The sequence below is a fragment of the Lissotriton helveticus genome, chromosome 3_1 (genome assembly GCF_964261635.1).
Source record: "Lissotriton helveticus chromosome 3_1, aLisHel1.1, whole genome shotgun sequence".
NCBI lineage: Eukaryota > Metazoa > Chordata > Amphibia > Caudata > Salamandridae > Lissotriton > Lissotriton helveticus.
The window spans coordinates 1,772,449,440-1,772,473,389 of NC_136061.1; the positions used below are offsets into that span (position 1 = coordinate 1,772,449,440).

Here is a 23,950-nt window from a genome sequence, read left to right on the forward strand (position 1 = left end):
TGTCCCCTAAATACCGTCTTGTACGCCTCCCATAGTACCTCCGACGAGCTCACGGAGTTGACATTCTCAGCGAAATATTGTGTCGTCACTGTCTTAAGGGCCTTACGGACCCTGGGGATCTTTAAGTATGTAGCATGTATCGGGAATATCCGCCTGCGCACCTTCTCGTGGGCGGACATCACCAGGGTGATCGGGGAGTGGTCAGAGACACCCCTGGGGTGTATGTCTACGGTGTCTATATGATGGGAGCTGTTGCCAAGGGCAAGGAAATGGTCAATTCTTGAAAGGCTGCCGTGTACAGCGGAGTGAAAAGTGAACTGCCGGGACTGGGGGTGGGAGCTTCTCCACATGTCAAGGAGGCCCATGGCAGACATGAAGCGCTGGAAGTGTGAGGAATTGCCAGCGGGGCCGCCCGCCGGGAACCGGTCTAACTGTGCGTCTAGAATGGCGTTGAAGTCTCCCCCTAGAATCACCTCTCCCTCGGGAAGGGCCAGTAAGAATTCAGCTAATTTCGGGAGTTGTACCGAGGGGAGTGCAGGGGGGATGTATACCGACACTAGATTAATGAGTTTACCCTCCCATTGTCCCTGTACCGTGGCGAAGCAACCCTGATCATCGGTCTTAGTCTGTAGTGGAATAAACTGTGAGGATTTCAGTAGTAGGATACCGGTGCCCCTGGACCCGGACGAGAATTCCGAATGTACCAACATTTTGTACCCTTTCCGATCCATGGCCTTGGCCGCCCCACCTATTAAATGCGTCTCTTGCAGCATCGCTAAAGCGGGCTTCAGCCTTTTGAGTGTGAGTAACACCAGTCCCCGCTTGATCTTATCTCCCAGCCCCCGTACATTCCATGTCATTAATTTTAACGGGGATCCCCGGGAATCCGGGTCTACGTCCCCCCGTCTAAAAGAAGGGTCATCCGCCATATGCGTTCGTTAACGGCATTAATTTGTGCAATGCGCATTCTTACAGCACAGCCCCCACCTCCCCGCTTCAACCAACGTTCCAAAATGTCACATGAGTGGCGTGTCACAGTTTTCGACCATAAATATGTGTTCCAAACAACTTCAAAACAAACCCCCCTCCCTGCCCCCCTGCCTAACGGACTTCCAACTGCCCGCCCCCCCAACTTAGCAGAGTGCTTGTCCCCTCCCAAAACCAGTGTACTTGCGTGTAAGGGGGAGAGTGTCTCCCCCGGCAGGCGGCATCCCTGCTTACTTTCAGGACAAAGCAGGCCAGCGTCCAGTTGCAGCTATTAGACAATAGTTCCTAGGTGAAGAGTCAGGGTGACCCCATTGTCTCACTCCAAGCGGTCGTTCCCTTCATTCTCCACGAGGTCTCGGGCTGGGGACCTCTCCGTCCCCCCTCTTCCTGAAGTTTGCGAGCCTGTCCGGCTGTCCGCCCGGTGGGCCGTATTGTGCCTGTTGGACTTCCGATTATTGCTCACAGTGTGCCAGCCCTCCAGCCAGTCCCTGGCCACATCAGGGGAGTCGAAAAACCAGACCTTTTTGTCAGCTACCACACGGAGCCTGGCTGGGAATAGCATTGAGTAGGGCAATTCCTTTTCGCGGAGCGTTCTCTTCACTTCGTGGAAAGTTCTCTGTCTCCGGGACACCTCAGCTGTGTAGTCCGGGAAGAATGACACTTTAGAGTTTTGGATCTGAATCGCCGGCGCCACCCTAGCCGCCTGCAGAATGGCGTCACGGTCTCTAAAGTTGAAGAGTCTCGCCAGGATCGGCCTCGGGGGGCCCCCCGTTTTCGGTTTTCCCCCCGGCACTCTGTGTGCCCTCTCCACAGAAAAGAAATGCGATAGGCCCTTAGGTTGTAGTTTGGTCTTGATCATGTCCTCCACGTATAGGTCCATCGCTCCAGTTGTTTCCGATTCCGGCACTCCTAGAATGCGGACGTTGTTCCGTCGCGAGCGTCCTTCTTGATCATCCAGCTTCTCCTTGAGCAGTTTGTTGTCCGCCCGTAGCTGTCCCATTTCAATCTGGAGGTCTGAGACATCCTGAACCAGTGATTTGGTAACAACCTCGACTTGCTTTACTCGCTCATTGATTTTCTGGAGGTCCGCTCGGATCAGGGTGACCTCAGTCGCCGTCGCCCCTACCGTCGCCTGCACCTGGGCCAGTGCCGTCAGGACGTCTTCTAGTGTGGCTTTCTTCGCTCCCTCCGAGTCCGCCCCCTTCCCGGGCTGTCTGCGTTGTTCCTGCGGGGGAGTGTGCTTGTCGTAGGCAAATTTGTCCAATTTCGCTTGCGTGGAGCTGTTTCTGGGGCCCCTTTGCGCCATAGTGTACCACCAGCAATTAAAGCGTGTGCAGGCCGGGGTCTTCACTGGAGTCGGGCCAGGTGAAGGATGTGCGCCCCCCAGATGGATGCGTCGCACGTGGCACTGGTCGCGTAGGGCCTATAATCAGATGCAGCAAATATACAGCCCGGTGAAATGACCCCCACACTTTGCAGCCGCCCGGTAATACACAGGCTCAATCCGGGACGAGTAGTGCTGGACCCCTGCCCTTCTTGCCCAGGCTCCGATGCTGGGGGATATCGTCCACAGGGCCGCCGGAGTAATGAGGGCGACGCACGGTCACCACCAGCGCCGCCCGGCGCTTCAGAACGCAGGGGCGGGGGGGAGACCCCGGCGTCACTCAGGAGTCGTGGCCCCCAGCAGATCCCCGCCCCGCACACCACCGGGGCCTCTTCCCGGTCACTGGATGGCGAGCCCGCCCTTCGATGGTCCGCCGGATCAGGTCCCCGGTGGGCCAATGCACGGGCCCCGGCCACTTCCCTGTCTCCGGAGCCGCTTTTAGGTACCGGCGCCAGCAGGGCGCCCTCCGTCAGACCGCAGGTTCGCCAGGGAATGTTGCGGCGCACCGTGTCCGCGAGGCGCCGGGGGGGCCGCCACTTCCGGCGTCAGTGCCCGGCCTCACCTCACTTCCGCCCGGTCACCGTCCTCAGGACACAGCGCTGCTTGTCCGGATGATCCAGGCCCCTCCTCTCGTCTCGGGGCTCCAACCGTTGCGGAGCCTCTGACTCTCCGTCTCTGGCGCTCTGGGTGCCGCACGGTCACCGGACCAGTTCCGCCCCGAAAGCAGAAGATTTGCACAGGATAAATGTGCCGGATTGATGTGGGAAGCCGCCTCACCGCAGGAGCCTCCCTAAGCTGCGGCCGCCATCGTTGGCTGCTAGCCACGCCCCCTCGCGACCTTCTGATTTTGATACAGCCGATATAGCCCTGAGGATTCGCAAAAGCAATGAAACACCAACCTGACTTGCGGCATGCCGTTCTGAGTTCGACATTGAGAGCACACAGTAGTGACAGATGCATCAACTCTGCTCTTGGGAGGCCCCTATAAGAGGTGAAGATCAGAGACCTACAGAATAACATAAGGGCCTTCGATTTGATCATAGGCTGTGCTAATACCTTAGCCCCCCTAGAGGTCAGACTGAGAAGAATCAACACACAAGCCAACTGCTACACTGAAGACCTAAGAGAATCCAAATGCTACGGCAAACAGCTAGAAAGAAAATGGAGATCCAGCCAGAATGTCAATTCAAGAAATCACTACAAAGATGGGCTCGGAAGACACCGCACAAAGAAAGAAGCCAGAAAAGCAGCCCTAGGACTGAGATTAGAAACCAGCTCCAACAACTTTAAAAAAAACTCTTCACTATCAAAGAATTCTCCAGCTCCACTGTCCCCACCAACACCATCACTCCATCACAGAATCTATGGAAAAATCTCTCTGACGTTTTTCACTGCAAAAACTTAAGCTATAGAACAATGTCAACCTCCAGCACACTAAGATATCATCAACCAACTACCTGCCACCCTTACAAGGGACCATCACTTGATGGACTGGAACCCCTCACCACGGAGGACACCACTGAAACCATGAAATCAGTCCACTTCAGGACCCCCACTGACACCCCAATAACCCCACCATATTTACTACTTATGAGGAACACTGATCACCTTCATTCTCACCACCATTATCAATACCAACATCCAAAGTGGAACCTTCCTAAACAACTGAAAACACTCTGAAAAAACCTTTGGCAGACCCTGGAGAATTCAGCAGCTACCAACCCATCTCACTTCTACACTTCCCGGCCAAACCCATGGAGAAAACCATCAGAGACAACTCTTCAACCATCTATATCATCACCATCTCCTGAACAACACTAAGTCAGGATACCACAGCACCGAAACTGCCGTTACTGCAGCCACCGATAACATCCGGACAGTCATAGACCGGGGGAAACTGCAGCACTCATCCTACTTGACCTCCCTGCAGACATCAACACCTTCTTTCACAGCACCCTTGTCTCAAGACTACACCACACTGGAATTCAAAGACCTGGCCTGTACTAGAATGACTTATCCAACAACAGAGTCCAACAAGGATCATACCTCTGCCTTACCCTCTTCAGCATACATGGCACCGCTCACCATCGTCCTAAGATCCTATGAAATCAGCATTGCTTCATACACAGACAATACACCGGTCATCCTCTCCCTCATAGAAAACGCCAACACCACCTGGACCAACTTCGCCACCTACATGTGCAGGGTGACAAATTGGATAAACCAAAACTGCCCAAATCTCAAACCTGAAGTCCTGATCTCCGGGGTACAGTAGCTCTCTATGGGACTCCTCCTGGTGGCCATCTGGACTGGGACTCACGCCCACCCCTGCAGACCATGCCGGAAACGTCACTCATTCTGGACAACAAACTTGCGATGACCAACCGGTAAATGCCATAACTTCCTACTTCCACATCTTATGTGTGCTTCACAAGATCTTCAAATGGCTTCACCAAAACACCAGACGCAGCATCACCCAAGCCACACCTTCCTCACTGGAGTTCCGCTACCTCGGACAGGTGGGTGCTGCAAATCGTCCGAGTCTGCCCCTTCAGCCATGCCACCTCATTTCCACTGCATGTTGGGGGACAATTTTGCGCTTCTCCAGCAGGAAGTCACGGCCCTCTTGTCCAAGGGGTCTATCGAGTGCGTTCCTGGGCCAGAAGTAGGACGTGGTTGTTATTGACAAACATAAAAAGGCTTTTTCAGAGGTAGTGATCCTATTTTTTGAGGCAAGTTTTTCCAGCTCCCAAAATGGATTTGCAACTATGTACTGATTTGGTATTTGGAAGGAGTGAGTTGCAGGCACCCCGTCCAAATACAGAAGCTGAATACTATGTGTCATTGTTTTCCAATCAAAATATCTTTGCAAACCATTGAAAAGTTACAAACATCCAGGGAGTTGGTAACCTCTTCGCAGAAGGAACAGGTCCCATTGGGGCCCCTTCCCATTTGTTAATCTAAAAAATGTTTGATGAATAAGCAGTGCTTCATGGGCCCACTGCCAAATCTGAAAAAACATTATTGGTAAACAAAGCCCTTTTCCTTTAAGCGAATTTGACTACATTTAGGTAAAGTTTATTAAAAAGTGACCCCAGACATGGTGATTTGCGAACGCCAGCAGGCCACTCTCAGTGATTGCATTCAGTCATAGTGAGTTGCAATTTTTGACCTACCTCATCTATCGATGAGTTAGTTGGAGTACAATTCAGAATCTTATGAACCTACCCATTGGTGCATAAGTCTGTTCCAAAGGGTATTTTCAGGCTGTAAAAATACTGTTTGCAGTTTATTGCCTAAAATTTGTGATCAGAGTTTCGTGCACCTGGCTCCTAAATGTTAGAGGACAAAGACTATAATAAAGCGACCCTCTAAAGGACTAGATGATTTTATTTAAAATGTGTCCAAAAGTTTTTGTGTGACATGTATGCCTACAACTTGATCACACCTAGTAGGTGCTCCACATCTGCTGACACTATTACCATATCGTAGCACCCATGTCTTGTTGATTGCCAGTGTACCAACGTGCCATGCCAAATGTAAGCATTGTGGCCTTGAACCTGAAACATGTTTTGTTTTATTTTATGAAAAACCTTTTATCAACAGATTTTAAGCAAAAACAAAAGTGCCATGAAAACAAGAACCACAGAAAACACTGTACGAAAATAATTTAGCCTGGTTAACAAGATCAGCAAATAATACTTTGTGGTGGACGTGGGACAATTCAGCAAACCTGTATCGTGGGACGAAATCTGGCTAAAGACTCTGTGGTTCTCCTATGGTGCTGACAGTCTGACCGATTATTAAAGGAGAAATGAAGACATGAACCAAAAAGCTTCTCTTTAAAATTGTTCTTTTCAATTTCATAGTTATACTGAACAATATATTTACTGTTCGCAATACTCTTTCTGGTGGATGCTCTTATTTGTCTGCAGATTCTTTACCTTTAAAATATCCCCAGGTGCCAGACTGTATCTTCAATATTTTTCAGCATTGCCCCAGTAGGTGGTGTTGTGCGACTCCGAGTTGACTCCACCCCAGAAGTGATGACTGGCACCTAGTGTACACCCAATTGCGCTATTGGTGTTGGGCCCACTGATACTTCAGATCCCACTGCACCGCCTGCATGTGTCACTTGGCAGGGTCAACAAGCAGAAGGCAAAAAGGGCAAGAAGCCTCAGTCTCCCTCACTGAGACCCATGGCCTAGGCCTCAAACATCAGGATCATAACCTGGACTCTTTGATCTGGAGGTATCACCTGAAAGTACACTGTATCCAGGATGACTCCGATAAAATGGAGCCTTTGCAAAGGAGTCCGGTGTGACTGTGGAAAGTTTATAGTGAATCCCAGCAATGTAAGGAGGTTCGTCATCATTTAGAGATGGTCCACGACTGACTGTGGCGAGGCCACATTTAACAGCCTGTTGTCAAGGTAATGGAAGACTGGTACCACAAGCTCTAGAGGTATGCTGTGACCACTGCCATCACCTTTGTGTATACTTACGGGGCACTAGTGAGGCCGAAACGGAGCACTGCAGACTGAAAATGCTCATCGCCCACCTTGAACCTCCGTGTTTGAAGGCCTGCAGGACGGGAACATGGACACAGGTGTCCTACAGATCCAATGCGACCATCCAGTCTCTGGGATCCAGAGCAGTTAGAACCTGTGCAGCATGTGCATCTTTAATTTCTCCTTCCTTAGGAGGAAATTTAGAGGCCCTTTTCCAGCACTAAGAAATAACTGGAGTAGCACCGAGGACCAATCTCCGAGGCCAAGAACCTCTTTGGCTTCTTTCTCCTGAACTGAAACAAAATGGACAAATCATTCTCCTAAAACTGCTCTGGGTGTGAAAAATGTAGCGGGATGGAAAGTAGTGGCAGGATGAAGTCCCATTGGATTATCGGTAGGACCCACATGTTTGATGTTACGGCTCTCCACGCAGGAGAAAATACTTATTTTTGCCTCCCATGGGGTGGTGGTCGGTGTGGCTAAGGGCAAACTAAAGCGTCTTGGAGGCTGCTGCCGGAGGGGCTGGGGATTGTGAAATCTTCTGCCCTGCGAGGCTGGATGTTGTTTGTTGGATCTTCTCAGTGGCGGCTCCTCCTTAATGGCGGAGGAGCGTCTCCCCACTGCCTGGCTCAGAGCCAACAAATGTAACATAAAACAATGCTCTTGCATCGTTTTATTTTACATTTACTGGCTCTTAGCCAGCGGTGTTGGGAGGTGTGGGCGGAGGCATGTGAGGGGGAAGGAGTGCTACGAGCACTCCAATCCATAAGTGCACATATGTGTTTTGGTTGGCTGTCTCAGGCCGACCAAACACACTTGCGCACTCAGGTTTTCTCCAGCCCAGCTGCATTGAGCAGCTGGGCTGGGGAAACCCCACAGACTCCCTGGTCTCAGCAGGGAGTCTTTCCTGCCTGCTCAGACCAAACCCAGCACTGCTCTGCAACACGGGAATTGGATCGGGTCCTGTGGGCTGCTGGGACTTGGCAAGAGGAGAGGTGGCGAATGCACTGCAGCACTAGAGGGGGCCGACAAAAGGTAATTTATTTTTTTATATTGCATTATTCCCCCACGCATGACGCCTCCCTCCTGCCCGACGCCTCCCTCCTGCCCGACCACCCCCCCCCCACCTCCCTTTGTTTATGGTGGCCGCCGCTGTATCCTCTACCCTAACCCTGAAAGGACTGGGATGCCTGATGTTGGGGTGGTGAGCCTTGATGCTTCCTGTCGGCGACATCCCTTGCGATGCTTCAAAAGGGGCAAAATTGTGGGGATACTGACTTGCATGTGTGGCAAGACTGCAGGCCAGCACAGTGGCTCTATATTCTCGCAAAAAAGGCAAGGCCCAATAAAAGGCATATCCATAAGCTTGAACATTACCTGAAATGTCCTTGGAAATCATCCGTGCGTGGCTTGGGGGAAACAGGCTGGTTCTGACCACACTGAAACAGTTGGTAATGATCAGTCCTGAGCAAATGGCATACTTGGCTGCATCACAGCCGTCTTGGCTGGTCTCTGCCAGGTTGGCTCAGAGTTCTAGTATTGTTGGCAAGATCTCTGTGCCCATGTGCCATAATGTATGTGCAGTACAACTGGTGTTGACTGACCCAAGGCGAGGCTAGCTGATGAGAATATTTCTTTTCAAATGCTGCCATTTTTTTACTTTTCTTTGTTGTTGAAGATTTAGGATTAACCATGCTATTAGATGCCTGCAGTACCAGGCTCTGAGGGGTAGGGTGGTACATCGGGAAGGCAAGGTGACCCAGGGCGGGTCTGTGTGATTACTGTGGGAATGAAACTCACTCTTATGTGGAAGGGCCAGGGGGAGAACACTGCCCCTTGTCATGGGAAGTCTTTAGTGCGTCAACCTCTTGTAGGTCCAGATGAAAATTGTTATTGTCAGATTGTGGAGAAAATTCATCGCCACCATCACCAACAAGCTCACTGACTCTGATCCGAGTCAGATCTTAAAAGTCGCTGAAGCACGGGATGGCCTTTTCTTAGTCAAAGGCACGCCTTATCGAAGGCAGAACGAACTGGGGCTGGACTGCACCAGGACACAACATTGGCAAAGGGCAAGAATCTTGTTTTGTAGCAAGACTGGCCATGATATCGGTGTCCTCCAGCATCTGGACCGGTGTCAACACAGCAGGAGCCAGCATACATCTTGGTGCCCGGCAGAGTCTTTTCCGAAGTCCGAGCTGAACCCGCAGTAGGCACAGATTGTGCTGAGGGCGGACCAGCTGGAGGCAACCCAACTGGAGGTCTCCCTGGATCTGTGGGGCCCAAAGACGCACCAGAGGCAGCCTAGAAGGTGCTAAAGGTGCGAAGCATGGCCTTCTTAAATGCCTCAATCTGTTGTGGCATTGCAGATGGCCCTAAAGATTCAAGAATCACCTGTATTAGCTGTGGAATCTGCCCCTCTTGTAGGGGGACAGGGAGCAACATCGAGGGGCATCTCGACGTTCTTGTGACTTTTCAGAAGGAGAGTAGCGAGGCTGGGATGAGGCCCACTTGGATTGTTTGTGTGTTCTTTTTGTTATTGGACACCTAAAGATTTGGACCTCGCCGACTTGTTGCAGGAACGGTTCCGTGTCCTTCGAACAGGCCTTATGCGACTTCCGGCAGTGTTCAGCAATGTACAGCTTGGTTCCACATTTCTGTATGGGCTTTGAGTGCATCAAGACATATACTCCTTGCATGACTTAGAGTTGTGGCCCAACACCAGAGACTCACCTCGTTGGGGTCTGTTATGTTATGTTATGTTATTATAGAGTTTTGTTAAGCGCTCAGCTACTCGGACCGAGTGTCCAGGCGCTGTCAGACCCAACCCAACACAACCATCACGCCGAGGGGAGTTAATTGCAGAACAACCACGTCTTCAACTCTTTCCTAAAAGACAAAAGGGTCCCGCATTTCCTAAGTGACAGTGGCAGTGCATTCCAGGCTCGGGGAGCAAGATAACCAAAAGAGCGGCCCCCGATGCGAGCACGCCTGACTGCCGGGATAGTGGCCAGTGAAAGGGACGCAGAGCGAAGTGCTCTGGATGGAGTGTGAAATCCCAACCGCTTCCTTAGGTAACCTGCACCAGAGCCATGGAGTGCCTTAAATGCCAAGGTCAGCGTCTTAAACTCGATGCGTTTCCGTATCGGAAGCCAGTGGAGGGATTTCAACAGGCCCGCAGCGTGAGACCTCCGGCCAAGGCCGAAAAGGGCACGAGCGGCCGAGTTCTGTACCACCTGCAGGCGTGAGAGAAGATAATCAGGGAGGCCGAGGTAGAGTACGTTGGCGTAGTCAAGCCTCAAACCTACCAAAGCCTGCACTGTACTTTTCCTGTGGGCAATGGATAGAAAAGGAAGGAATTTCCTGAGCATTCTCAGTATCCTGAAACATTGACCCACCAGGCCCAGGATCTGTGGTTTAAGGGACAAACCGGTGTCCAACTTGACCCCCAGGTTCTTTGCCATCCCCGTCTCCACAGAAGGGGGGTGGATATCAGCCGCCACCAGGACTTCCAACAAGGGTCAGGAGGACACCCAAAAAAAAGGACCTCTGATTTATCTGGGTTGCATTTCAGCTGGTTTATATGAAACCAGCCGAACACAGCACCCAGGCAGTTCTTAATCAGCTCTCCATCAAAGTCCCTATTCTTGCCACAGGTAAAGAGAAGCTGGGTGTCATCCGCGTATGAGACAATCTGGGCACCACACGCCTCAGCCAGCAGCCCCAAAGGGGACATATAAATGTTAAAAAGGGTGGGACTTAGAATCGACCCCTGGGGGACTCCAACCTCCAATGACGGTACTGCGGCTGAGTAAGGCGGGGCCCAGACCGTCTGTTGTCGATTCGAAAGAAAGGACTCAAACCATCTGAACACCGTTCCCCTTAACCCAATCTCCAAGAGTCTAGCCAAGAGGCGGTCATGAGGAACAGTGTCAAAGGCCGCCGACAGGTCTAATAACACCAGCAGTGCATTTCCTCCCTTATCCTGGACTTCCTTAATCGCTTACGACACCTCTAGCAGTGCCGTCTCCGTGCTCATGTTAGCACGAAAACCGGACTGGGTAGAATTGAGGATGCCGTGGGATTCCACAAAGTCCGCCAGGACCGCCTGTACGTGCTTCTCAGTCACTTTGGCCAAAACCGGAAGCAGCGAAATAGGACGGTAGTTGGCATGGGCGGCTGGATCTAATGTCACAGACATCTGTGTGTGGCAGTCCCTACAAGGCTTAAAACACTTAGGGCCAGATTCATCAAACAAAAATCCACTCGCAAAGGGCCAGATTCTGAGAATCTGGCCCTTTACGAGCGGTATTTTTGCATTTGGGATGCATCATCCCAAATGCAAAAATCGCAATTGTAGAAATCGCTAAATTGCGATTATTTGCATTTAAGGAATCGCAATTTGCGATTCCTTAAATGCAATGCATGACCCATTCATAGATTGCGAATTCGCAATCTGGGGCAGCTATTTACCGCAAAGTCAAACAACGTGGTAAATAGCAAAAACTTAGAAAAATGCACTTTAGTGCATTTTTCTAAGTTGTATGTTACACGCACACACACATGTCCTTGGGACATGTGTGTGTGCAACACCAGTGAACATTACCATTTCAGGGGTGCAACAGGGTGTCCTTTGGACACCCTGCCACCCTTGAAATTGCGGCACATTTGCGATTAGCTAATTGCTAATCGCAAATAAGGAATGACTCCCCCATCATTCCTATGGGCCTTTAGGCCCATAGGAATGAATGGGGAGCCATTCCTTATTTGTGATTAGCAATTAGCTAATCTCAAATTAGGAATCCGTAGGAATCGCAAATAATATTGCGATTCCTACATGCATCCCATTTTGCGAGACTTTAATAGCGAATCCTTAAAATTCGCTATTAAGGACTCGCAAAACATGACTTTGATGAATCTGGGGGTTCGTTTTAGGAGGGGACATGTTCCCTTTTACACGGACGAGAACGTTTGAGAGGAAAAACTCGTCAACTGATCGGAAATGTAGGCTCTAGCTCTAACTCTTTGTACAAAGGTGAGTAAAGAAACTGATGTCAGCGTGCTTGGGTGGCGCCTATATATGGTTCCAGATGTCACTTCCGGGTGGTGTCAAAACAGATAATCACGACACCACCTACTGGTGCAGGGGCTGTGCAGGAAACTCTTCCAAATTCAGCCTGGCACCCGGTATGGTTTGCCTTAAATGAAAAGGCCCTTTGGTAAACTAGCCTATATAAATCAAAAACATTGTTTATCCTGTACTCTTTTTGGCATGTTAACAGGCCTAAGGTCAGTTTCTAAAGACCGAAACTCTCCTCCTTCAAGAGTTTTGTTCTTTCCCCTTATCTATCGACTCTATGTATACATTTATTTAGATTGTTTACTATCTGTGTTTCATCTCTTTGTGATGCACCAAAGACCGTGAGCTTAAGTGTACTTGTAATAAAAACTTGTAAAAATTCATGCGAGACTTATGCAGCAGAGAAAAGGGGTGGAGCTAGGGATTTGAACTGTAATGCACATGCATTCCCATTTTGCAGGTGTTTTTAAAAAAAAAATTGCAGCTACATATCCGTTTTCTCATCTATTAAATGGTAGCATAAGGGGAGGGCCACTGGAGGTATGCGATATTTCGAAGTTTGCTGCATAATAATGGATTTTCCTCATTTGCCATACAATCTATTGCCTACTGCATAACATGCATATTTTTACCGAAAAGTGTTTCTAGCTCAAACGGATCAAAATGTACTAAAAATGTAGCAACCAGTGTTGCCACGAAGTGGGGAATCCTTAGCAAAAGTTGAATGGTGACCTTTCAGTTGCTTATTGCTGTATTTGTCTTCTAAACTGGTACTAATTAGGTTAAACTTCTGCCCAGATAGTGATACCTTTTTGTAGAAATTACAAAATAATCATAGTACTATTGCAAAATGTGCTGCTTTATTCTGCCTAATTTGCCTTCCCTTGTTTCATAATTTAGTCAACGCTACCGCAGATTTTGGTCCTCCCCTGCCACATAATTCTAGTGGCCCTGCATAAAGATCACATTTTTGGGAGCTAACAGGGATAGTAGAGTATCAGACTGATTACCATAAACAACCATGTGTTGATTTCCTATGAAATGCAATAGGTAGCTCTTAATTCACCTGGGAAGGTTGTGACCGTGGAATATCTTACTCAAGACGTTTAATAGCTCTCCATCATTGCACGTACAAAAACAGATGTTGCTCAGTTACATTTGTGGTGCTTTGGTAGATCTACTTGCGCACCCCATAAATCCCGCTTAAGTGTTACTGAGAATGCCATTGCGGCTAGTGACAAGGACCTCCTTGCTGCAGCAGGTACTTCCCCAGCCTGAGGTGAGCCAATGTTGGGGAAGTAATGCCCAGTGGTGAGAGTATGATGTCAGTCGTTGTCCTGGGTGAGTTTTTCTCATAAACCTGTTGTCCTTGTTTAGTCTGTTGCCCAGAGAAGGATTGTAAAAGACCAAACGATTGTTTGCCTGATTGCGGCCTAATATGGTGACACCCCTTTGTTTCTAAAGGCACAGTGTTTTGTTTTTCTCAGGGCATGACCATTCGGCCTCTGGTGGAGCTGCTGGCCGTAAAGAAGAAGCAGGAGACGAAGCGCTCTATTAATGAGGAGATTCACACCCAGGTAACCGTTGTGCGCGGCCAGACACTGTCACTGAGGAGGCGGGCTCAGACACTGTCACTGAGGAGGCGGGCTCAGACACTGTCACTGATGAGGCGGGCTCAGACACTGTCACTGAGGAGGCGGGCTCAGACACTGTCACTGAGGAGGCGGGCTCAGACACGGTCACTGAGGAGGCGGGCTCAGACACGGTCACTGAGGAGGCGGGCTCAGACACGGTCACTGAGGAGGCGGGCTCAGACACGGTCACTGAGGAGGCGGGCTCAGACACGGTCACTGAGGAGGCGGGCTCAGACACGGTCACTGAGGAGGCGGGCTCAGACACTTTAACTGAGGAGATTGGGTCAGACACTGTCACTGAGGAGGCGGGGTCAGACACTGTAACTGAGGAGATGGGGTCAGACACTGTCACTGAGGAGGCAGGCTCAGACACTGTCACTGAGGAGGCGGGCTCAGACACTGTCACTGAGGAGGCGGGCTCAGACACTGTCACTGAGGAGGCGGGCTCAGACATTTTAACTGAGGAGATTGGGTCAGACACTGTCACTGAGGAGGCGGGGTCAGACACTGTAACTGAGGAGATGGGGTCAGACACTGTCACTGAGGAGGCGGGCTCAGACACTGTCACTGAGGAGGCGGGCTCAAACACTGACCCAATCTCCTCAGTTACAGTGTCTGAGCCTGCCTCCTCAGTGACAGTGTCTGAGCCCGCTGAAGAGATGGGGTCAGACACTGTCACTGAGGAGGCAGGCTCAGACACTGTCACTGAGGAGGCGGGGTCAGTCACTGTCACTGAGGAGGCGGGCTCCCACACTGTCACTGATGAGGTGGGGTCAGTCACTGTCACTGAGGAGGCGGGGTCAGACACTGTCATTGAGGAGGCGGGGTCAGTCACTGTCACTGAGGAGGCGGGCTCCCACACTGTCACTGATGAGGTCGGGTCAGTCACTGTCATTGAGGAGGCGGGGTCAGACACTGTCATTGAGGAGGCAGGTCAGACCTAGGTCACCTTGTCATCTCCATGATGCCTCAATGCTGGGGCTGGGGGGCAATATAAAATTCCACCTACTTCTCCCATAGACTGCCAGGGTGCAAGGTGTGACAATCAAGGAACACTTCTCATCCTGTAATGCTTTGTCAGAGAGAAACACACCTACAGAACACAGGGTTACCCTAAAATTATCAGTGCAAGGGGGCTCACGCCATATGGTAACCCCATACGCTCACAGTGCCCCTGCAAGAGGTCAGACAGTCTTATGTGATCCTTTGAACTCAAAATCCTACCCCTACATCGGTTCACACCCTCTAAGGGACCCCCTACACTCAAACACCATCTCTGTGAGCATTCGTAGTCACATGGTGTCTGCTCCCTTGCAAACAATGTCTCTGCTGGGGGGAATGGGGGCTCACAGACTTATGTGACCCCTCACTCTTACAAGCCCTATCTCTGCAAGGTAGCAGACACCCCCTTTGTGGCTCTTTGCGCGCACAAAACTAATCGTGGAAGGGAGCAGACCCCGCTTTCTGATCCAGGCACCCACACTTATGGACAGGTAACCCACTCTCCCTTCCAATTTCTACCACGGGAAGTACCTGTTTAGGTCAACCCCTTGTAACTCATAATCCATCCATTGGTGGGGTAGAGATAAGGGAGGTGTAGACAAGTGGATTAAAGACATGTTGACTACAGCTTTCCTTTTTGTCATTGGTAAGTCTTGTTTTTTTGATGGGTTGGTCACTTTCAAATCGCAACTTCTGTATGTCCTTCTCTTTCTGTTATTACTCAGTAGTTGGTGGGTTTACACCAAAGTCAACCTTGCAGTCCATCCCTTCCTGCTTGTGCCACCGCAATGCTGTTGTGGTGAGAGGCCCATGCTACTGCCTGTTTTGTTTCCTCCTTTGCTTGGCTGATGTTTCCCCAATGCCTGCTGCTTTGTTCACCTCCTGTCTCTTTTGTCTTCCTTCCTTCCATGCTGTAAGATGCCACTCATGCGGGGTTGCAGCCATTGATAGGTTGGCACCAGGTTGGGAGGAGCTTGGAAGAGATTTTTGAAGTTGTTGTTTCTTTTTTAACAGGAATTGTGTGTGTCTGTCAGTGTGTATGTCGATATTGCACCGCATGCTCTGCCTTCGTCTTGAGTTTAGGTTGAGGCAGCAAAGCCGCAGTCTGGTAATTTTATGTTCTCATTTTCAGTTCTTGGACCACCTGTTGACTGGCATTGAGGACATCTGCGGTCACTACGGCCACCACCATTGGAAAGACAAGTAAGTGAGGGCTCCATCACAAAGCTACCTATGTTAAAAGGATACCTAGGTGACTGCATGCCATCACCAAATCTTTTTTTTATTTTTTTATCTATTTATTTGTTTTGTAAAACAGATGCAACAATACAGTTCCCCCAGACATCCCTATTTTTCAATAACAGCATTTAGGTCATCACATTGCTCCTAACAATAACTTATTTCTCCCCCATGTGCCCATATCCACCCCATTAGTTCCACCATCTCAGGTTGAACGATCAGTTCCAGGGGACTCGGCGCCTTGGGATTCCGTGTTCGCAGATCAAAATCCAAGTCTAGGAGCATGTCCGTCATCATCCTCCAGGTCTGGATATCCTCTTGAGCCCGGTTATCCCTTCGGGCCAGCCCATGGCGGAGCTCCTCGGCCACCATCCATTCCCTGCCATCCCCAAACCACCGTGCTAGAGGGAGGCTTTCTGGGTGCGACCAGTGCATCTTGATTCTGTGCTTTGCTAACAGTAATACCAGTGACACACATATATATCTTATTTTCCATTTTTATACGCAGGAATAGGATGTCCCCCTGCACACGGTGCTTCAGAGAGCACTTCACTCTCCACCCTGGGATCGTGGCTAAAGATTCTATGATCTTACCCCAATATTATGTAATGACTGGGCAGGACCATAGCACGTGAAGCAGATCCGCTGCTGGCTGTCTATATTGTGGGCATTCATTCCCCTGTATGCATTTGGTAGATTTCATTGAGAGCAAGTGGGGTAAAATAAGCTCTATGCAATCTCTTGATTTGTATCTGTGGAAACCGGGCATTACTAGTTACAATCTTATGATAGCCCAGTACACTCTCTCATTCCGAATTAGTGAAGGGGACCCCCATACCCTGCTCTAGCCCTCATCGCCAAGGGGGAGTGCACACCCCAACAAATCTTTCCTGCTAGAAACAAACTAAATAAGAGTTCCATAGTCATGCTTTCTGCAGTGGAAGGACAAGCAAGGGAGGGGTTCCCACTGAAGAACAGCTAACCTCTGTTTCAGGTGTTGAATATCCCAAATCTTTCCGGTTCATGTGCTTCAGAATCCTTCTTGTTGTAGACGTCCACAGTATACTGTGTGGCCATGTCCACTACCTATGCTTAATGTGGGGATAGAAGCAGGGACTGAATTTGTAGGTAGGAGTGATGCCAGCTGGGTCTTTCCATGGAGTCCCTAGGAATAGCACTCCGTGGTGCTGTAAGTGTTTGCTTATGGCCTCAATACCATTCTAGTCCAACCTTTAAAAAAAAATAAAGCACATTTCTACGAAAAAAATATCTGCAGTGTGAATTGGAACCCAAAAGCCACAAAGCCGGAGACAGGTGTCCGTATTGATAACTGTTGCAAAAGCCAGGCTGGTCTATCATGAAGCCTAACTCTCAGGCAAATTTGGGCCGATGTAAATCCAGGAGACCTGAGCAACAGTTTGGCACATGTTGGGATATTTTTTGAAAAGGTGACCAAGCCTGGTGCAGAGCAAACTGCATGCTAGACTCACAACGGACATGCAATACTCGCTGTCCCCTCTCTGCCATTCATTCCAAAGGTTCGAACACACTTGAGGGGGGGTGTTGGGTGAAGGGCATGAAGGCGGATCATTGTTGCATGCGAAATTCCGTCTCAAGCTTTGTTTCTTTCATTGTTTCTTGTCTGTTCCAACACAGGCTGAATCGCTTCAATAAGAAGTACGTGAAGAAGTGCCTGATCGCCGGGGAGCGCTCCACTGAGCCCCAACTCATCGCCTTCTACCACAAGATGGAGCTGAAGCAGGCCATCGAGCTGGTGGAGAGCGGAGGCTTAGGGCGCATCCCCTCCGCTGTGTCCACTGTCTCCATGCAGTGAGTATCTTGTTATAGGAGCTAGGACCAACATTTAAGAAAACTTGCTGAACCCCTCTTGGAAGCAAAGTGGTGGTAGATGTGACATGTTTGGTGAACGGAAAGGTGGTGGTGTCCTGCTCGAGGCAGAATTATTGCAGCTGGTAGTGGGGGTGTAGGCTTGTTTGATGTCTCAGGGAATGCTGTCACTGAGTAGACCGGTTTGCACAGACCTATCTGAAGCTTGTGCATGACTGGAGTGAACAAACTGAAGCTGGGTCCTTCGTAGTTCATGTAGGGAAAGTGGGAACATGTAAATCCAGCAGCTGGTACCATCTAGAGGTATTAGCCATTGTAGCTTCCTCATTAGTGAAGAGGGCAGTGTTTCTCTAATATCTATAAATAAGTGATAGCCACAAAACCATGGTCCCCTCAGAGTGGAGCCATGGGGAATTATGAATCCTCACCCCCATCCACCCCGTATCCCCAAGCACCGCACCCTCTGAGGGGCTGGAGCTATCGGGAAAGTGATGGGATGGTAACTTGAAGGACACTTTGGAGTGGCCATGTTTGGAATCGACTGGATAGCAAGTGGGTATGCAATTGGTGTACATGCTTGAGACGCGCTTTGGTTAAGTGACTTCCTGCATGGGTGACTTGCGGCAGCCGGGTTGAAGGTAAGGGATGGGAGTTTGGGGAAATGGTTTGTTGGAGTAAATGCCTTGATGTTTGGTTGGGTGCTTGAGGCAGATGGGGGTAAGGTCCCTTCTGGGTAAGTGATATAAAGGGCTCTTGCAGGGCAATCTGTAAGTGGTTGAGCACTAGGAAACTTGAAGGACTCTGGCAACAGGTGTGACAATATGGTTTCATATCCATGTATTGTGTATAGGCCCGGTGACGGAATAGTATGGCAGGTACGTCTAGGATGGATTGGTGCAATCGTTGGGATGAACGGCGGCTTCTTGAGGGGGGTTGTAGGCGATGTGGTATGTTGGACAGATTGAGGATGGGTTGTCATAGCAGTCAGGGTGCAGTGTTGTGAGGATGGGTGGGATGCAGTTGCCTGGGTGTCCTGTAGAATGCATTGAGTTGCAGAAGTGATTTCCGGTTGCGTCTATTTTGAATGAGCAGGGGCGCTATGCTCTGAGGATTCAGGAACCTTTGGTACCATCTACTGTTCTAGGACGGGCTTGGGTATCGCAATAAAGATCTAGATTATTACTGTACTGGTTATTGAAGGTGGTAGGTCTTTGTGTCATGCTTAGAGAAACACCAAATAGTGCTGGAATGAAGCTAGGATAAAATGGGTTCATTTACATAATCCCATGGATGGATGAATGAATGAATGGATAGATGGCTCATCTGATGTTTTTTTGCTGCAGAATAGTATCGGGCAACTGAGTATTGTGGTTCATAGGATAAGGTGGAGATATTTTTGACAGGGACTTAATTCTCTGTTAACCTTGTGTATCTCTTACACAGGAACATACAGCCAAAACCCAAAGCCACCGACCGCTTCATTCCGGCCCTCTCGAAAGTCAAGGAGGAAGAGATCAGGAAAATCCTTCGCACAAATCTGCAGAAAACGCGACAAAGGGTGAGCGCATCTTCTGCGTGGAGTAGTGGGGCGCAGAGCAGACCATCGTTGTCATTGTCCAACCAGTGCTTGTCCCCAGGGAACCTTTTTTCAGCTGTTTGAAGTCTCTGAATGAACCTATTACCTGACCTATCTGGGCCCTCATTACTGTTAATGTAAGTGGACTAGTGAAAATCTGGAAACTAGTCTCTGGCATCACACATGGTTGAGAGAAAAGGGTTGCATAAAACAGAGCCAACCTTTCTCTTCTGCGATGGTGGCGATTTTTCATTACACCTCGTATACATTTTCCTTTGAATCTCAGACCCAGAATACTGCCATTGCTGCACATCTTCAGAACAGAGCACTGAAAAATCTACATAAGATTTTAGCAGCAATTTCAGCCAAAGAACTGCTTGTTCGAGGCATATGAGCTGCATATTGCACACTGTGCATAGATCGCCACCTTGTGTTGGGCCCGGATGTTTGCACTTGTTTTTGTCCTGAAAAGTTCTTTGAAAGTCACAAGATAGGTGACTCCTCCTTTGGACCACATTGTGGATGGGCATTGGCTCCATCCTCAGATTGTTTTTTCCGCCATCTGCTTGGATGTGTTTCCTGCGCTCTGGTTGGAACTGAGTTTTCGTTCGGCGTGCAATCCCTCATCCGTTTCCGACGGTATTGTCTCGAATGCGTTCCCCATCTCCACGCGATCTCGATAATTTCGAAGTCTTCGATTCCGGTCGGCGACGAAGGCCTTCAGGCCTACCTAGTCCAGATCTTCTGGCTCATGGAAAGGACGCCATTCAAGAAGTATCCTCGATGTAGGTCGAAGTTTCCCCACACCGATCTCCATGAGGTGTGCAGCCTTTGCCTATCACCGGAGCACGAGGCTAGGGACTGTTCAGCTTGTGTCTCTTTCCGCTCCAAGAAGACAATTCGGCATCGACGAGCTCGAAGAACCATGGCTCACTCGTCCGCTTCGATCCCCGACGACATCTTTGAATAGGGCGTCGACGTGCCAGAGCAGCAGCGGGCCGAGGAAAGCGCCAGCTCCTCCGATGCCGAAGATTCAAAAGTCGAGGACATCACTCTGGCTCAGTGGGTCGTAAGTACACACGGCCCGACCCTTCCTCGACACCCTCCAAAAAGGCTTCGGTCACACCCTCACCTTCGGGTCCGGGTGCGCACCAAGAGACTGCTTCCCACGCCCTGCCTTCGGGCTCGGCAAGGAAGCCTATTAAGCCTTCAGGCGGCTCGGGCTTGGGCTCGAGTCAGCCTACCCCCGGTGACGATAGCTCACCGACACCGAAAAAGAAGCCATCTTCTTCAGCCACACCGACCGCTGCTTCGATACCCAAGCACTCTGCGCCGAAGACTGGCACCGACTCATCGACGCCAAAACCACACTCGGGGCCGAGCAAAAAACTACCTAAAGGCCCGACTCCCATGCTTCGGAGCCGAAAAAGCCCCCGGAACCAAAAAAGCACGTTCCGGCCAAGGACACTGCAAAAGGTCACGGTTCCAAGCCAAAAGACCCTAGAACAGCTACAGAGTCGGTGCCGAAAAAGGCTCCGGAACCGAGAACTTCGACTCCGAAGGATCTACCTTCCACAGAAGAGCTTTTTACACCAGATCCCGCTCAAAAGACTAGCGTAAAGGATCCCAAGACTGGTCAACTGGCTCTTAGTTCCAAGAAAAGACTACTAGAGGTGCCTAGACCTCCGCCTAAGAAGAGAGACATTGCAACCTCTCCATTAAGGGTTCCTTCTCTCCTCCTCCTCCTACCTCTTCTCCTCTCCTCCTCCACCACATCATACTCCTACACCATCCCCTAATCCAGATGATATAGATACAGACACTGATTATACAGGTGGGGGTGCAGATGACCCAACAGGGAAGAATAGTCCTCCTCAGTCACCTAACCCATGGGACGCTTATAACACCCCTGATGTCCCTTACATTCCTCAGGATGATCCATATCCCTCCAGGCCTTCCACAACAGAGGACACTATAGGTTTTAACCTTCTTGTCCATAGGGCTGCCCAATACCATGGGGTTGACCTACACTCAGACACTCTGGCGGAAGATTTCTTAATGGACACTTTTGACACCACACAAAGGTCCACTTCTATCCTGCCAATGCTTAAGGGGGTCATTAAGCATGCACCAGAAGTATTTAAGGATCCTGTCAGGGCTCGAGTTCTCAACCCCCGGATTGAGAAACAATATAAAGCTCCTCATACAGATGCAGCCTATTTTAGAGGCCCTGCACCACTAGACTCCCTTGTAGTCCCTAATGCACGAAAACATGCTAATTCACAAACATCAGATGAGGCCTCCCCACCAGATAAGGAGTCTTAACTCCTTGACGCCTCTGGCAAACAAACGGCGTCACAGGCCGCAAACATATGGCGTATCGCCAACACTCAAGCGCTGTTAGCAAGAAATGACAGGGCACATTATGATGAGGTGGAATCCATAATGCAGCATCTACCTGATAAATATAAAAATAGGGCCAATAAACTCATACAGGAGGGTAAAACTATCACCAATACCTCCATCCGTTTTGCCCTAGATGCCGCAGATACTGCTTCAAGGGCAATTAACACCAGCGTCCTTTTGCGTAGGCATGCCTGGCTACGTATTTCAGGTTTTAACCCGCCATTTGATGAGAAACACCTATTTGGCCCTAATGTCGATGTATCTTTAGAAAAGATGAAAAAAGATATCGACAAAGCTAAATCTATGGGAGCCTTGCAGTCGCAAGCTCCCAGACGTTCCTTTTGTCGCTCATCTTACAAAGGCAACACAAGAGGCTACTCTTCCGATAGCCCCTCCACTTCTTACAAGACCCCTAGCCAATCCACCTTCACTAGGGGCTATCAAAGAGGGGGTTACAGGGGTAATAATAACAAAGGCAGAGGCAAGACTAACAACTCCCGCTCTGCCTCCACCCCTACCCAATGACTTTCCTCCACTTACCCCTCACCATTCCACTCCAGTGGGGGGAAGACTACAACAATTCCTTCCTGTCTGGACCAACATCACATCAAACGGGTGGGTGCGACAAATTATTCAATCAGGTTACTGTCTAGAACTAACGTCTACCCCCCAAACATACCACCCAAACAGTGTCCATTGTCACAAGAGCATCTACTACTACTAAACCAGGAAGTAATATCTCTACTCGAAAAAAGTGCAATAGAACTAGTTCCTCTGCTCCAACAAAACAAGGTAGTTTACTTCCTATACTTTCTTATCCCAAAGAAGGACGGCTCTCTAAGGCCTATTCTAGAGCTCAAACCCCTAAACATATACATACAGTCGGACCATTTTCACATGGTCACACTCCTCCTCTGTTACAAAACAACTTCCTTGCTACTCTAGACCTCAAGGATGCATACTTTCCCATTTACAAGGCTCACAGGAAGTATCTCCGGTTTGTGGTAGACAGTCAGCACTATCAATTCAAGGTACTCCCATTCGGAGTCACAACAGCACCAAGAGTATTCACCAAGTGCCTAGCAGTAGTGGCAGTACACTTAAGAAGACAACACATCCACGACTTCCCATAATTAGATGACTGGCTCATAAAAGCCAGCTCCCACAACCAGTGTGTACAACACACTCATGCCACTATCCAACTGCTTCTCGACTTGGGGTTCACAATAAACCACACCAAGTCTCATCTGCAGCCGTCCAAAGTACAACAATACCTCGGTGCCACAATAAACACCTCGACAGCGCTAGCTTATCCCTCTCCAGTACGGATAGCAAGCATGCAAGCTCTTCTCACAAAGTTTCAGCCGCAACACTCCCTTCCAGCGCGAGTGTTCATGCAGCTCATAGGGATGATGGCCTCTTGCATCTTCATAGTGCCCCATGCAAGACTACAAATGCGTCCTCTCCAAGAGTGCTTAGCACGCCAATGGAACCAGGCTCAAGGTCAGTTGACAGAACTTGTGTTGGTGGATGGTCGGACTCATCGCTCGCTGCAGTGGTGGAACACAAAAAACCTTTCGAAAGGGCGACCGTTCCCAGAGCCAGTTCCTCAGATAGTCTTGACAGCGGACGCATCGCTCTCCGGCTGGGGAGCCCACCTACTGCATCACACCATGCAAGGCAGGTGGACACCACAACAAAAGTTACTCCATATCAACCATCTGGAGTTACTAGCCATATTCCTGGCATTAAAAACATTCCAAAAGCAAATATCAAACAAGGCTGTGTTAGTCCGCACGTGGGGACAACCTCAGATAGACCTCTTTGCCACCCTCAAAAACGCCAAATACCCAAGCTTCTCCGCCAGATATCCACAACCACTGTCCAAAGGCAATGCGATATGGATGAACTGGTTAGGCAGATTTGCGTACGCTTTTCTGCCTCTACCACACATGCCACTAGTAGTACGCAAACTACAGCAGCATTCTCTAACCCTCAACCTAGTTGCTCCAACGTGGGCCAGACAGCCGTGGTACACCACACTGCTACAACTGTCTGTAGTACCGCACCAAAAACCATTGATATCTCCACAACTTTTAACCCAGAACTGTGGAGAGATCAGACACCCAGACCCAGAACAGCTCAACCTTGCGATCTGGCTCCTGAAATCCTAGAATTTGGATATCTTAACCTTCCTCCTGACTGCATGAACGTCCTAAAAGAAGCTAGTTGTCCAACCACTAGAGCATGCTATGCAGCAAAGTGGAAACGCTTTATAATATAT

General features: G+C 49.6%; 1 protein-coding gene across 1 annotated transcript in view; it reads left to right on the top strand.

Annotated features, from left to right (window-relative positions):
* Positions 1 to 23,950, top strand: part of SLC9A1 (solute carrier family 9 member A1) — a 280,576-nt gene that overhangs the window by 221,539 nt on the left and 35,087 nt on the right. Inside the window, exons 6-9 of the mRNA XM_078682622.1 lie at positions 13,449 to 13,538; positions 15,730 to 15,800; positions 17,493 to 17,666; positions 19,128 to 19,242. Coding sequence (XP_078538748.1) covers positions 13,449 to 13,538; positions 15,730 to 15,800; positions 17,493 to 17,666; positions 19,128 to 19,242 — 450 coding nt within the window. The remainder of the gene's footprint in view (positions 1 to 13,448; positions 13,539 to 15,729; positions 15,801 to 17,492; positions 17,667 to 19,127; positions 19,243 to 23,950) is intronic.